Genomic DNA, 13,630 nt, shown 5'->3' with positions numbered 1-13,630 from the left:
TAAGACTGTAATCCCTTTGGGGATAGGGAAATACCTACAGAACCTGAATTTAATCCATTTTGAATTGTCAAAAAGTGTAATATAAAGAAATAAACCTCCAGAGACTTTAATCTGCATTCTTGGAAACCAGCAACAATATCTACCACATATGTCTCAGTGAAGATACCTCCTGGGCAGGCCAGCCTTGAAGTGGGAATACTCCAGAAATTCTTATATCCTATTGCCCTGGAGTGTGGTTTCCTGGACTTTGAGACTGTGGGACTATCTTAACACTGGGTCAACTAACTGAAGAAGAGTCCTTATCAGAGATCTCTCTTAGGGGAAACCAGAATTATATGTGAAGGATTCCAAGACATCCAAATCCCGATTGCAATGCTGCCAAGGGAAGGCTGGGTGTTCCAGGTACCTGTAGATAAACTTATTGAGACAAAGGAAGAATTCATATCCTAGAACCCCTCTCCTCAACTCTCTTCTGAGCTTTACTGTCACTCAGTGAAGACACCGTGCCTAATAGGGAGTGCTGCTCCTCTATTGCACATTGACACATTGCTGACATCTGGCAGGCTAGGTCTGGTGAACCTCTGTCATACTGAGGGCACTTAGACCAGCTGAAGCTACATATGGCATATTTATAAGGGGCTGTAAAAATTTCCATGGGTCAGAAAAAGGCTACCCCATTACATATAGATACATACATTTTTTAAATATGAAATGGTGCACAAGACTAATAGGGCCAGCAGTCAAAAGCCATGGCAATTTATAAGTCCTCTTTCTGGTGCTTTACAAGTGCTTCATGGTACCTCTCTCAGCCATGGGAAGGCTTAATAAACTGTATGTGGAGTAGCAAGAGATGCTAGAGTAGGACCCATGGACCAGTTCTATTAACCAAAAAAGAAAGTCCAGTGACTGAGAAGAGAAAAGCCCACATCATATGCATATTGAAATTATGTTCACTTTTCCTTTTTGCAGGGGAGGAGATAGGTGAGGACTCTAAGGCGCCTGGACCCATGGCCTCTAATGGGCAAGGTGGCATTCAAAGGTGCTGCCCACAAGCCCAGAAGAGGACACTGATAAGAAGGAGGGACCAGCTGATGATCATCTATCACCTAAGCATCGCCACTCTGAAATGGAGGAGGAGAAGGAGGAGATGGAGACCCAGCCAACTTATATCCTATCATGCACAACAAACATCTGGCAGCATGCAGTTGGAGATTAAGGGAGGGCAGCCCCACTGAAGAAGACCTCATCTCCTGAAGATGAGGTGCAGTCCACTGCAGCAGAGAGGTGCATGCTCCAACTGAATGCTAGAGTGGTGAAGGAGATAGCTGTCCTCAGGCATGACATCCAGGACCAGATGAATGTCATCCAGCAGGAGGTGCAGAATGTGCAGCAAGAGCTGAGGGGCACGCAGGAAGAAATGCAGGCCCAGACTGCAATGTGGAGAGAGATGCTGCAGAGGATGCCATCCAGCCAGCAACTACCACCATGGTACACTCCAAGGTATCTGATGCCTCCCTACATGTAGGCCCCTCCAGCCTTTGCTGCTCCACCACCCTGGATGGTGCCTCCACATGCCAGAGTTCCACCTGCTCCTTTGCCAGCCCTCCCCCCCCCCCCTTTTGCTCACCTGTCATGGTTCTGCCTCCTCAGATGTGAACACCACCCACACTGATGCCGACTCCAGCAACACTGCCATCACCACAGAGAGAGGCTCCCTCCTCTGAGGGCACAGGTGAGATGCCTACCCTCTGCCATGATGGGAATGGTTTCACTTAGTATGGTGGCTGAAGAGGAGAAGACCACCTCTGCTCCCAATCAATCTCCTCTGCAGCCTCACATCCCTCGCTGGAGCACCACAGCCTTTCAAGTACCTCCAGCAGTTATCAACCTTTGCTACTGCCCCCAGTTTCCAGATCCTCTGAGGGTTTGGTCAGGAGTGATCAGACCCCGCTGCGAAGGACTACACCATAGGGATAGGTATGGCAGTGGAGCTTTATCCCAGAAAAAGAGGATGGCCAAGGAAGCATTGACTGTATATATTTTTTTGCATGTCTGTCACTCTTGTAAATAAATGCAATTTCAACTTCTAAAATATTTTTGTATCAGAGTGTTCCTGTCCTGTACAGCCTGTTGTTGATTCTGGCGATGTATCTCCTGCAATTCCTCTTGACTCAGGTCGTGTGCCTCCTCTTCCTTCTTCTCTTCTTCATTCACATGGTCCTCTAGTCCCTTTGGAGGAGACAGGCCCCTGGATTTTGCAAGCTTATGAAGCACGCAGTAGGCTAGAAAAATCTCACAGACCTTAGTAGAATTATAGAGAAGGTATCCCCCGGATCTGTCCAGAAAGTGGAATTATGTTTTCAGTAGGCCAAAGTTCTCTTGATGACTGCCCTGGTCTGCCAGTAGACCCTGGTATAGTGAGCATTTGCAGCAGTCTGTGGGTTAACTAGTGGGATCATGAGTCAGTTTTTGAGTGGATATCTTCTATCATCTGTAAGGAAGAAGGCAGAAAAGAGCAGAGTTAGATATCCCTTAGTGAAGGGCAGTGAGGCAGTTTCCTGGTAGAGGTTTGAGCAGTCCTCCTGTGATAATGCTGTAAATCCACCTAAATATGAGGGAAAGAAAAAAGGTTAATTGCTATGTGGTGGTAGTGATAAGTGCTTTCCAATCTAGAAGCCAGCCCCCATTGATATGCCATTCCTGGAAACAGTCATGAATTCCTGACGGCGAGAAGATGTAGGCATTGTGACTGGATCCCAGAAACCTGGCCACAAGGTCTATGATGATCCTCTTGGCATCACAAACCACCTGCGTATTGGAGTGGAAGCCCTGTGGTTGCGGTAGGTGGCCTTGTCTAGACATGAGCTTCGTTTTTCTGGCTCGGGTCGGGTTTCAGTTCGAGCGCTTTGTGGGAAAACTTTTTTTCCCACGGATCGTTTTTCGCCAAAAAACGACCCGAACCCGAAACTGGAAAAATGAATTTAAAAAAAAAACACTAATCGGAAAAAAAAAAAGCGAATCGGAAAAAAACCCCACACCAACCCTTCAAATTTACTTTCCTATAACCCCCCCACCATCCCCATTAAGGGCCTCATTTTCTAAGCGGCTCACACGCAATAAGGGACCTTTCGCACGCGAAAAGTCCCTTATCACGTGCGATACCAGGATGGGGGCGGAGTCGGCCCTGAAAGAGGAGGAGTCAGGGCGTCACCAGGGCTGACTCTGCGCCGACGCTGCAGACAGCGAAAAGGTAAGGCCCTTTTTGCGTCCTATTTCACTCCCAATAGCTACCCCTTCTATGGTGGCGCTATTGAGTGCGAAACCGGCAGCGATCGCACCACGACAGTGCGATCGCTGCCGGCTAGCGCAGGCCCGCCCCCCCATTTCGGCCCCCTGCCCCTCAGGCCTGCGATACTTTAGAAAATGAGGCCCTAAGTTGAAAAGCACCATGTAAGTTTGAACTTGGCTTAAAAAATAGCTGTATTAAATTTGCTTGCACAGTGTTGATAACATTAACACATAAGTCACTTTTAAAATAGATAATTACATGAGTATGTGCAAAACATGCCCCAACATGCCCCTAAAACACCCTTTTTTTTCATGCATAGATTTACTTGCAAAGGAGTCCCGAGTCGGGTCCCAACATCAGGCCGGAGTCTGGGCCAAGGTCCCGGTGTCAGAACCCAGTCACCGAACTGGGTTGCAACTTTGGGTCTGGGCCCAGTCTGGGTTGCGTCTCTGCATCCGGTCTGGGCTCAGGCCAAGACCCTGGCATCGAGCCATATCTCCAAACTGGGTCACTGTGTTTGGCCTGGGCCCCAGCCTAGGTTGAGGTCCAGGTGTCGGGTACAGGCCTTAAAGCCTAGGCCTTACATAGGGCATAGGCCGAGGTCATGGAGACCTACCACAGCCTAGGCCTTGCAAGGCCTAGGCTTCAGCCTGGGCCTAGGCCTTGGTGGCAGATCCTCCGTGGATCAGGTAAATGGGGGCCAAGAAGGATCCTGGCCCAGCATTTTTTTGGGTGGGGGGCTTGGGAGGCCCCATTTATTTTTTATGTTTGTTTTTAGGGGGGGGGTTTGTTTAAATGTTTATTTTGTTTTTTAAACTAACTGAAATAAACATTTGACTAAAAATTTGTGGAAAATCAAACTCCTGAAAATGAAATGAAAAATGAAATGAAAATTGTTCTTCCCACCTCTGCTAAAGGCTTAGAAAGAAAACGTTGAAGTAGCAATTATTATTTACTAATAGCATAAACATATCATATAATACCAGGCATAGAAACAAAATATGTTTTTTTTACATTTTTCTTGTCTTAAATGTACATTATATAGTATCCATCAAACTCTGGCTTATACCATGTGCATTTTTGTTTTTCAGGTATGACCAACCCAGAGGTCATTCGTGTTCTGGACCAGGATTACCGCATGCCATGTCCTGATGGTTGCCCATTGGAACTCTATGAGATCATGATAAAATGCTGGATGAATAAACCTGAAGAAAGACCTACATTTGAGTATCTACAGTCTGTTTTAGAGGACTTTTATATTGCTACAGAAAGACAGTATGAAGATCATGAAGAGTAACCTCAATAACAGCTTTGTTACCACAAATAAAGCAGCATCATTATTTGTCGGGCAGGCCAGAAGTAGGGTTGTCAACTGCCCCATGTCATCTGGATAGGCTGAACCATCCCCAGTTTTACCATATTGTGCCTATGAACTTGAAGTACTTTTTTTCTTGAAAAATATGAAACCATGGAAGACCATAGATTCAGTGGGGTAAAACCAGGACTAGTTCAATATGTCTAGATGGCAACAAACTGGCTGGTATCTCAACTCAGAAATGAAATATTGATATCCAGATTTGTTTGCTGAACCTTTCAATTCCTTTTTCTTGTGATGCCAAGAGTAAAGTGATCTCCCTCTGACAATGACAACCATACATGTATGGTATGCAACAGCTCCTGACTGTATAAATGACACATATGAAGAGGGGGATTGCTGCTAGGTTAAGGTACTTGTATTGCTTGGAAGCTGCAAACATAAGTACATTTTTAGGATTATGCTCTCTCTAGTAGCACAGAGGGCCTGATTCACTAAGCTTTTTTTCTCATATATCCAGAATGAGAGAAAAACCCTGGTGAATCAGGCCCAAGCAGATGGTCAAATATTATGACAGAACCAAAATTCAGAGAATGACTAAAAAGAAACCTTTATTTCTGCCAGTCTATACAAAATCTTTTAATTGTGACTATGAGTAATGTTTGCAATGACTAGTTTGGAAATGATGGCATTAAACTTTCTGACATATTTTGACATCTACAACTGAAATAGTTTTTGACATTGAGCTTCAAATTGTTGTAGTAACTATACTACTGTATGTTCATAGAAATGTTTATTTGTTGAATTTATGGTGTTTTTTTGCAACGTAAGAATCTCTTACGGCAAAATATAATTTTCTATTATTGCTGATAAAAAAAAAACCCTGCAAGCCAAATTTAAAATAAATTATTTTATTTAAACAGTAAAGCAAGAAAAAAACTGGAAAAAACATTTTTTTAACATTATTGAAATGATTTTTTGTGGAGAAGAGTGATCTACTGTAAAAATTGGTATGCACACATCTGTCTTCTCCTACTTATTTAATAATTCTTTTTTAGTCCTCTGTCATAATTCTTTTTTGTCATCTTCATGAATACCCAAATTGTTGATAACAGGAGACTGCGCACAGCTTTGCAGCTTTGAATGCATCACTTTCAAGATCATGTCAATAAGCCATGGTGCAAGTGTTCTGAACCATTTCAGCCTGCCCTTAACACATAGCAGCATGGCACATTTGACTAAAAAAAACAGAGAAAAGAGAATCTGGGTAATCATAATGTGATGTCTTTATCTTACTGAGCCAGGCAGGTTATTTGTAGAAAAATGTAATTTTGGTTTGTGGTCAGGCCCTAATATGGGCAACCAGTACCTCACTCGCTCACATCCGCCCTTTTACAAATCAATAACAACACAGACCATAGTTTGGTTTAACAGGGCAGCAGTTTTAATAACACCAGGGAGGCCCGAGCCTCGCAAATAACATGCACCAATTTTCCAATGACAAAGCCCCCTGACCGTCCGCCGCTTCCCCAGCAAGACGGTCGGCACCAGCCACCCGGCTCATCTCTCCAACCCTTACCGCCCCATCGGAAAACCCCAACCGTGGGCGTGCATGAAGAAAGAAAATCCAAATAGCTGCCTGCTCACCACTGCCTTAGAGTGACCCTCCAACCTGGCGTGCTCAATAAAACACACTAGTAAGACATCCGAAATGGGACCCCCCACCCACCCCACTGAAGCCAAGAATTCTACCACTTTACGTGCACCGCCCATATAATTTGCCCACATGGAGGGGGCTAATGAAGCCCGCAGCAGTTTCCAGGCTTCAGGGAACAAAATCTCAAAAGGAAAGATGGCACCAAAGCTCCGCAGGGTTCCGCCTCCAGGGCAAGCTCTTGGAACAACTCCCACTTGAAATGAGAAAGACAGTCGGCCATGCCATTAGCAACGCCCGGCACATGACTGGCCCATATGGTCACGTTCAACGACATACAATGCCTGATCAACTCCCACAACAGTTCAGATACCAAAAGGCACTTCGCCACCCTCTTGTTGATTACCTTGACCACGCCCATGTTGTCGCACCCAAAACACGACCCTCTTACCCCACAACCGTGGTCCCCAGATGTGCAATGCCACCATGATCAGAAACAACTCCTGAAACGTAATGTTTTTTGTGACACCAGATGCCACCCACTCTTCCGGCCAACCCGCTGTGCACCACGATCCCTGAAAATAAGCCCCAAACCCCACTGCCCCAGCTGCTTCCATGAACAGGTCCAAGTCATGATTGGACATGGGATCAGATTGCCAAAACGCTGACTCATTGAAGTCGACTAAAAACTTGTCCCAGACACGCAAATCCTCGCGAAGCAGAGCGGTCACCCGAACCCGATGATGGTGCCTCAGAATGCGGACATGGCCATGGACAACCTCCGCAGAAATACCCGCCCCATAGGGATTACCCAGCATGCAAAATTAAGGCTGCCCACCAAGGTTTGCTTGGACCGACCCATTGCCCTCTGCACCAAATCCCGCAACCGAGTCACCTTGTCTGCTGGTAAGCGCGACTCCATTGCAACTGAATCTACCTCGATACCCAGTAAAACCAACTTTGTACACGGACCTTCTGTCTTGTCGGGTGCCAATGGAATCCCAAATTCGCCAGAGACCTCCTGAAAACAATGCAACAGATTCCCGCAATCATCGGCGCCCGCTTTTCCGACGAACAAAAAATCATCCAGGTAATGCACAATATTCGGCGACCCGGAAAGACTCCCCACTACCCAGTGTAGAAAAGAACTAAATGCCTCAAAATTCGCGCACGCGATAGAACAGCCCATCGGCATACATTTATCAAAATAAAATGCCTGGTTGAATCGAAAACACTGCAGGCGAAAGCTCTTCGGGTGCACTGGCAACAACCGAAACGCAGACTCAATGTCCGCCTTGGTATTATAATTACACTTGCAAAAGTAGAGGGGTCAGATAAGCGAGGAGACAGCCTGTGGAGATATTGTCTTCTTTTGATCTACTTTATCCCCTAAGGATTGTATTATAAATAGCACCCTTTTATAGTTTTCTCAACACATTGAAAATATAAGTGAGAAAAAGTGTCTCTTTCTGATTGAATGTTTTGTTCCAGTCTTTTTCTCATAAAAGGACTTCGTGAGCCAGGCTACATGCTGCTGGTCACATACAATCTTTGTAGCACATAGCAACAAATGCCCATCTGCAATATTTAAAAAATGTCAATCAATGACTGCATCTATCTTTGTCTGATAGACAGCCACAGAGTGCAGACTATTTTAGCTTCACAACAGTCCTTGACAATCTTTCAGCATATCTGCGTCCATTGTAGAAATGCAGAACTCTTCAGCCCTTTTTATGATTAAACAATCCTTTTTAATATATACACACACATTGGCCATCAATGAACCCGGACCACACCGCCTGACTGCGCGTACGGCGGAATCAAATGAGGCATACCGAACAACACACAACTCCCTAGGAATGCAATCATTCACGGAAGCACCCTCCGGGAACGAAAGATTATGTATCAGCCGGTACTTCCCCACCTCACTTTTTGGGACGACCTCCAACGGGGACAGCACCAAATTTGGAAACGGAGGAGACTCGAACAGACCTGCAATCCGACCCAAGTCAATCTCGGACTGCAACTTCTCACCCACCACCTTGAGTAATCATTTTACCGATGACAATTTACCCCGCCCCCCACCGGACCCCAACCCAAACACGGGAAAGGAAAACCTACAGTAAAACTCTTCAATAGCAGCGAAGCCGCCCCTCCCACCGGGTAACTCCGCAACCATGGAAGCAGCGCTAGTATCCTGTTGGGAGTAGCTGCCCTAACTGCTACCTCACTTACCCAGGCCCTTGGGACCAGGAGCAGCACCGGGTCCATTGCCCTGTCGCTTGACACACTGAGAGGCGGGGTGGCCTGCTCCACAAGTGGCACACGCTTGCCGAAACTTGCAGTCGGGGAAGATACACGTGGATCTATTGAACTGCCAGCAGACGTCACTAACCACCGGCCCTGCCTTGCCCGCGCCACTCGCGGGGAACCCCTGCCGAAAAGGCCGACTAAGCCCAGCCCCCTGAGATGCTCTGGAACCAAGTCTGCCCGCATGCGCCTTGGAGGACATCTGAGTCAACCAAAGTCCCACATCCTGAGTGCCCCAGGACATGAACTTGTTTTCCTCTATGCGGTCCCAAAACCGCTTGTCGTAGTTCAACCATGACCAACCCTCGTACGTTCAACCATGACCAACCCTCTAACCTCTTCAGCCTTTCCCCTATGAGGAAAGGCTGAAGAGGTTAGAGCTGTTCAGCTTGGAGAAGAGACGGCTGAGGGGGGATATGATAGAGGTCTTTAAGATCATGAGAGGTCTTGAACGAGTAGATGTGACTCGGTTATTTACACTTTCGAATAATAGAAGGACTAGGAGGCATTCCATGAAGTTAGCAAGTAACACATTTAAGACTAATCGGAGAAAATTCTTTTTCACTCAACGCACAATAAAGCTCTGGAATTTGTTGCCAGAGAAGGTAGTTAGTGCAGTTAGTGTAGCTGGGTTCAAAAAAGGTTTGGATAAGTTCTTGGAGGAGAAGTCCATTAATGGCTATTAATCAATTATACTTAGGGAATAGCCACTGCTATTAATTGCATCAGTAGCATGGGTTCTTCTTAGTGTTTGGGTAATTGCCAGGTTCTTGTGGCCTGGTTTTTGGCCTCTGTTGGAAACAGGATGCTGGGCTTGATGGACCCTTGGTCTGTCCCAGCATGGCATTTTCTTATGTTCTTATGTTCTTATGTCTTGCTCGCAGCCAGAATCGAATACGTGTACGCTAACAAGGGGCCATACTGCGTCGGGGTCCGATGTCCGATGACGCTGGCTAAATGTAAAAAGGACCGCATCCAATTGTGAATGTTCCGGGCCACCTTCGGCTGGGTTCCAGGAAAGCGGTCACTTTTTCTGCGCTTCTTCTTCTCACGCCTCTTCCCTCTTCGTCCCTCCAACAGCTGAAAGATATCAATGAATTTCCAGCGACGAATCTTCCTGCGAAGGGATTTCGGCACCTCCTCCCATTGTTCGGTTAGAGCAACAAATACCGGAGTACCCATATCAGCCTCCTTGACCTTGGCACCCGGGACGGACGACGCTACCGAGTCAGACGAAGTAGATGATGAGGAAGATGATGATGAAGAAGTAGACTCCGACTAACTGAACCACGCCCGCTTCTTCTTTGACTTGGACTTCTTGCACGCTACTTTCTTGGCCTTAACCTTGCCCCCCGCCTTCCCAACTCCCTGGTCCAGCACAACCCCCGTGGCATCTCCCCCCTCATCCACAATCAAGTCAGGCACTCCCAACCCCCCCCCCCCCCTTCATTGGCCCTAGGAAAAAAGATAAACTCACCCTGCGGGGGCTCTCCGCCACTGCCATACAGGGGACCTCCACTCGAGCCGCTGGCGCCCGCAGCTCAGCCGTGGCCATTGTGTTCCTCCACTCCTCATGCCGCGATGAACTCGGCTCCTCCCAGGACTCCGGCGCCCACTCCGCTTGCGGGGAGACAAAAGAATGCACAGAAGGAGGCACCATCCCTGGAGAATATCCCCACACCCTGGCCGCCCCCGAACCCGGGGTTGCCGACGAACTCTTAACCCAGCCCCCCCTTTCCGGCCCACACCAATCACCTGCAGCAGGTCCCTCCACCTCCTGCACCCTGCTATCCGGACCCAGAGACCCCCCCGGGAACCGACTCACGCCAGGACCCCTGCCCGAAGGAGGAAACCTTCCCGGCGCAGGGAAGGCCAAGCCAACCCCAGTCGCAGCCCACGAAGGCAGAGCAGCCTCCCTCCATCCACGTGCTCCCCCCGGGACCTCTCGCACTCTGAGGCCAAGGCCTCGCAAGCAGGGGGTTGCCTCTCCTCCTGCCAACGTGCAGGGGACCGATTGCCTGGGCCCCGCGAAGGATCAGACCCAGACCAGCCTTGCTGTATCTCCTGCCTCTTCCACCCCCGCGATGGCACCGCCGGGAACAGCACCTCCAGGCCTGACCCCGCCCTGAGGCCAGCCACCGCGATACCAGAGGACCCAGCCATGCCCCCTCAAAAGTCACCGGACCACCCCCCACCTCCCCGCCGGCCGCTTCCCCCGCCGACACAACAGCCCTGCACCCCGCCCCCCCCCCCCCCAGACCCTGCTCAGAGTCACCCATCACCACCCCCCTCCTCCCCCACCACGCACACGTGACCTCGAGCAAGAGACCCGCGGGACCCTCCCCCTCCAGCACCCGAATAGGCCACAGCTGCATAGGGACTGGTCTGCCCTTGGTACCCCCCACTAACCAAAGCAGCACAGACCGCACTCACCCGCTCAGCCTCGGACTCCGTGGCGCCCTGCCACTGCCCCAGCTCCACTCCTGCTGCCTTGACAGCATCCCCAGGCACACAAGCCGCTTCTTCAAACTCCATCCCGGCACCGCACGCCCTCTTTTTCCAGCTGACCACCGCACCTCCTCCGACCGGACACCCAAACTCCTCCCAGATTGACGCCGCGTGAAGACGCCGCCGCTGTCCCGCCGCATCTAATCCGGTCACCCAGGAAAACCGACCGCGGATCCTGAAACGCCCTCTGGGAACGAAAAGGTTAACAGGGCCGCAAAAGACCTGCCAGCTGCCCAGACGCTAATGAGCGACTAAGCCGACGACGTGCTGCGCCAGAGCCCCCTCCCATCGGCTGCTGACCTCATGCTGGCTGGTCTATCATGGCCAGCCAGCACACACCAGCTCCCTGACTCTGCCCAATCCCAGGCCGCCTAGCCCGGAGCTTAGCCACTCCCCCCCATACCTTCGCCTCCCACCCCCCCCTGCCCTAACACTATCCAGCCTGACCTAAAACTGCCCACCCCCCAGCCTCCCCCCCCCCCCCCTTGACTACCCGTCGCGGACCCGGGCTTGCTCTCCGAGCGTGCCTGGGCCCATATTAACGTGGCCGGCTGGACACTAGGTCCAGCCGACCTTCCATTCTATTGGTAACTTACTCAATGCATGTTACAATAATTAGGCAAAACAATAATGCAGCAGCAAATATATATGAATATAATAAATCATTAAATACATAATACATTATCAAATTAAATCAATAAAATGCATAACAACATATAAACTGTTCAGTGCTTGAAATACATGTTGCATGTGTTTATACATATTTTTCCATTTCCAGTCTCCATTCTCTTACTTTGGACAGATGCATGATTATTGGACCCACTTGAACTGGTCTGGTTCAATAAAAAAAGACATCAAATTATGATTACTTGGTCTCACTTTGTTTTAGTTTTTTTAAATGATTTTATATGATGTTGTGGGTTACTGATCCATTTGTTGCAGTAATATGACATGTATGGAACAGGATAAGTACTAGAGATGTGAATTGGAACTGGAATCGGTTTGGTTCCGGTTCCGATTCAAATCGTGCATTTTTTTTCGTCCGGCCCGATCGGGTTTTTTTTTTTATTGGCTGTGCCCGATCCGATAAACAAAAAACCCACCCCGACCCTTTAAAACTGCTCCCTTAGCCTCCACCACCCTCCTGACCCCCCCCCCCCCCAAATGTTTTAAAATTACCTGGTGGTCCAGTGGACCCCAGGAGCGATCTCCTGCTCTCGGGCCATCAGCTGCCACTAATAAAAATGGCGCCGATGGCCCTTTGCCCTTACCATGTGACAGGGTAACCGTGCCATTGGCCGGCCCCTGTCACATGGTAGGAGCACTGGACGGCCGGCGCCATCTTTAAAAATGGTGCGGGCCATCCAGTGGACAGCCGGTGCCCTCTTTAAAAATGGCACCGGCCGTCTAGTGCTCCTACCATGTGACAGGGGCTGGCCAATAGCACGGTTACCCTGTCACATGGTAAGGGCAAAGGGCCATCAGCGCCATTTTTATTTGTGGCAGCCTACGGCCCGAGAGCAGGAGATCGCTCCCGGGGCCCACTGGACCACCAGGTAATTTAAAAATGTTTTTGGGGGGGTCGGGAGGGTGGTGGAGGCTAAGGGAGCGGTTTTAAAGGGTCGGGGTGGGGTTTTTGTTTATCGGCCGACAGCCCGAGCGTGAGAGAACGCTCCCGGGACCCCCGCTGGACCACCAGGTAATTTTAAAACGTTTTTGGGGGGGCAGGAGGGTGCTGGAGGCTAAGGGAGCGGTTTTAAAGGGTCAGGGTGGGTTTTTAGGTTGTGTCCTAACTCCCGTTAGTGTGCACTAACCCGATTAACAATTTTTTCACGATAAATCGGTGGAATTTCTATTGTATCGCACTCTTTAACGATTAATGACGATTTAAAAAATATCGGACAATATTTTAAATCGTCAAAAAATGATTCACATCCCTAATAAGTACTATTTCTCTATTCTAATGCATTCTGGTACTTGAAAAGCAGTTAAGAAAGTTGATTCATGCTCCTGTGTAATCACTGTAGATGGTAGACTATCCTAACCTATGGATGAAAAGAGACCAAAACTCTGCGGGCTTTGACATTCTCTGGCAACTCCTCAAAGGCAAGGAGAAGACAAAAAGAAGCCAAAGTCAATTTTATCTTGTCTTGGCTCCTGCAAACCCTGCTTCTCCTTGGATAAGCACCTAAAATACTGGAATATTATCATCTACATTGATCTTTTTCCTCAAGGAACTAATGCAACTGCCTGATGAAGACACATCAATTTTGAGAACTAAAATAGAAAAGGAAATTTTCTTGCAATTGTATTTTTATCTGTTAAGTCACATATTGAGTATGGGGCAAGGCTCTCAGCTCCTGCATCAACTCAGGGATAAATTCTGTGGCACATTTTTTTTAATTTTCAAGCAGTTTTGTGGTGTATTTGTATAGGCAAAACAAGGGCATTTTTATTAAAAATCTATCTAATTTTAAGCCAAGAATTGTGGCCGTGTCAGGCCACTTGGATATGTGGAATTAAGGCTCAATAAACAGTTTGTAAATAATACCTT

The 13,630-nt window shown here is 48.3% G+C and overlaps 1 protein-coding gene across 2 annotated transcripts in view; it reads left to right on the top strand.

Moving 5' to 3' along the window:
- The window catches only part of BLK (BLK proto-oncogene, Src family tyrosine kinase), a 210,407-nt gene extending 204,943 nt beyond the window's left edge, over positions 1-5,464 (top strand). The window contains exon 12 of one of the 2 annotated variants that reach the window (XM_029596142.1): positions 4,381-5,464. In XM_029596142.1, coding sequence (XP_029452002.1) covers positions 4,381-4,586 — 206 coding nt within the window. In that variant the 3' untranslated portion in view covers positions 4,587-5,464. The remainder of the gene's footprint in view (positions 1-4,380) is intronic. The other variant, XM_029596141.1, reaches the window with a different exon arrangement.
- Positions 5,465-13,630: the final 8,166 nt, after the last annotated feature.

The sequence above is a fragment of the Rhinatrema bivittatum genome, chromosome 3, assembly GCF_901001135.1.
Source record: "Rhinatrema bivittatum chromosome 3, aRhiBiv1.1, whole genome shotgun sequence".
NCBI classification, from domain to species: domain Eukaryota; kingdom Metazoa; phylum Chordata; class Amphibia; order Gymnophiona; family Rhinatrematidae; genus Rhinatrema; species Rhinatrema bivittatum.
The sequence above is the reverse complement of the archived record's forward strand: the minus strand, read 5'-3'. Positions and strand labels throughout refer to the sequence as shown.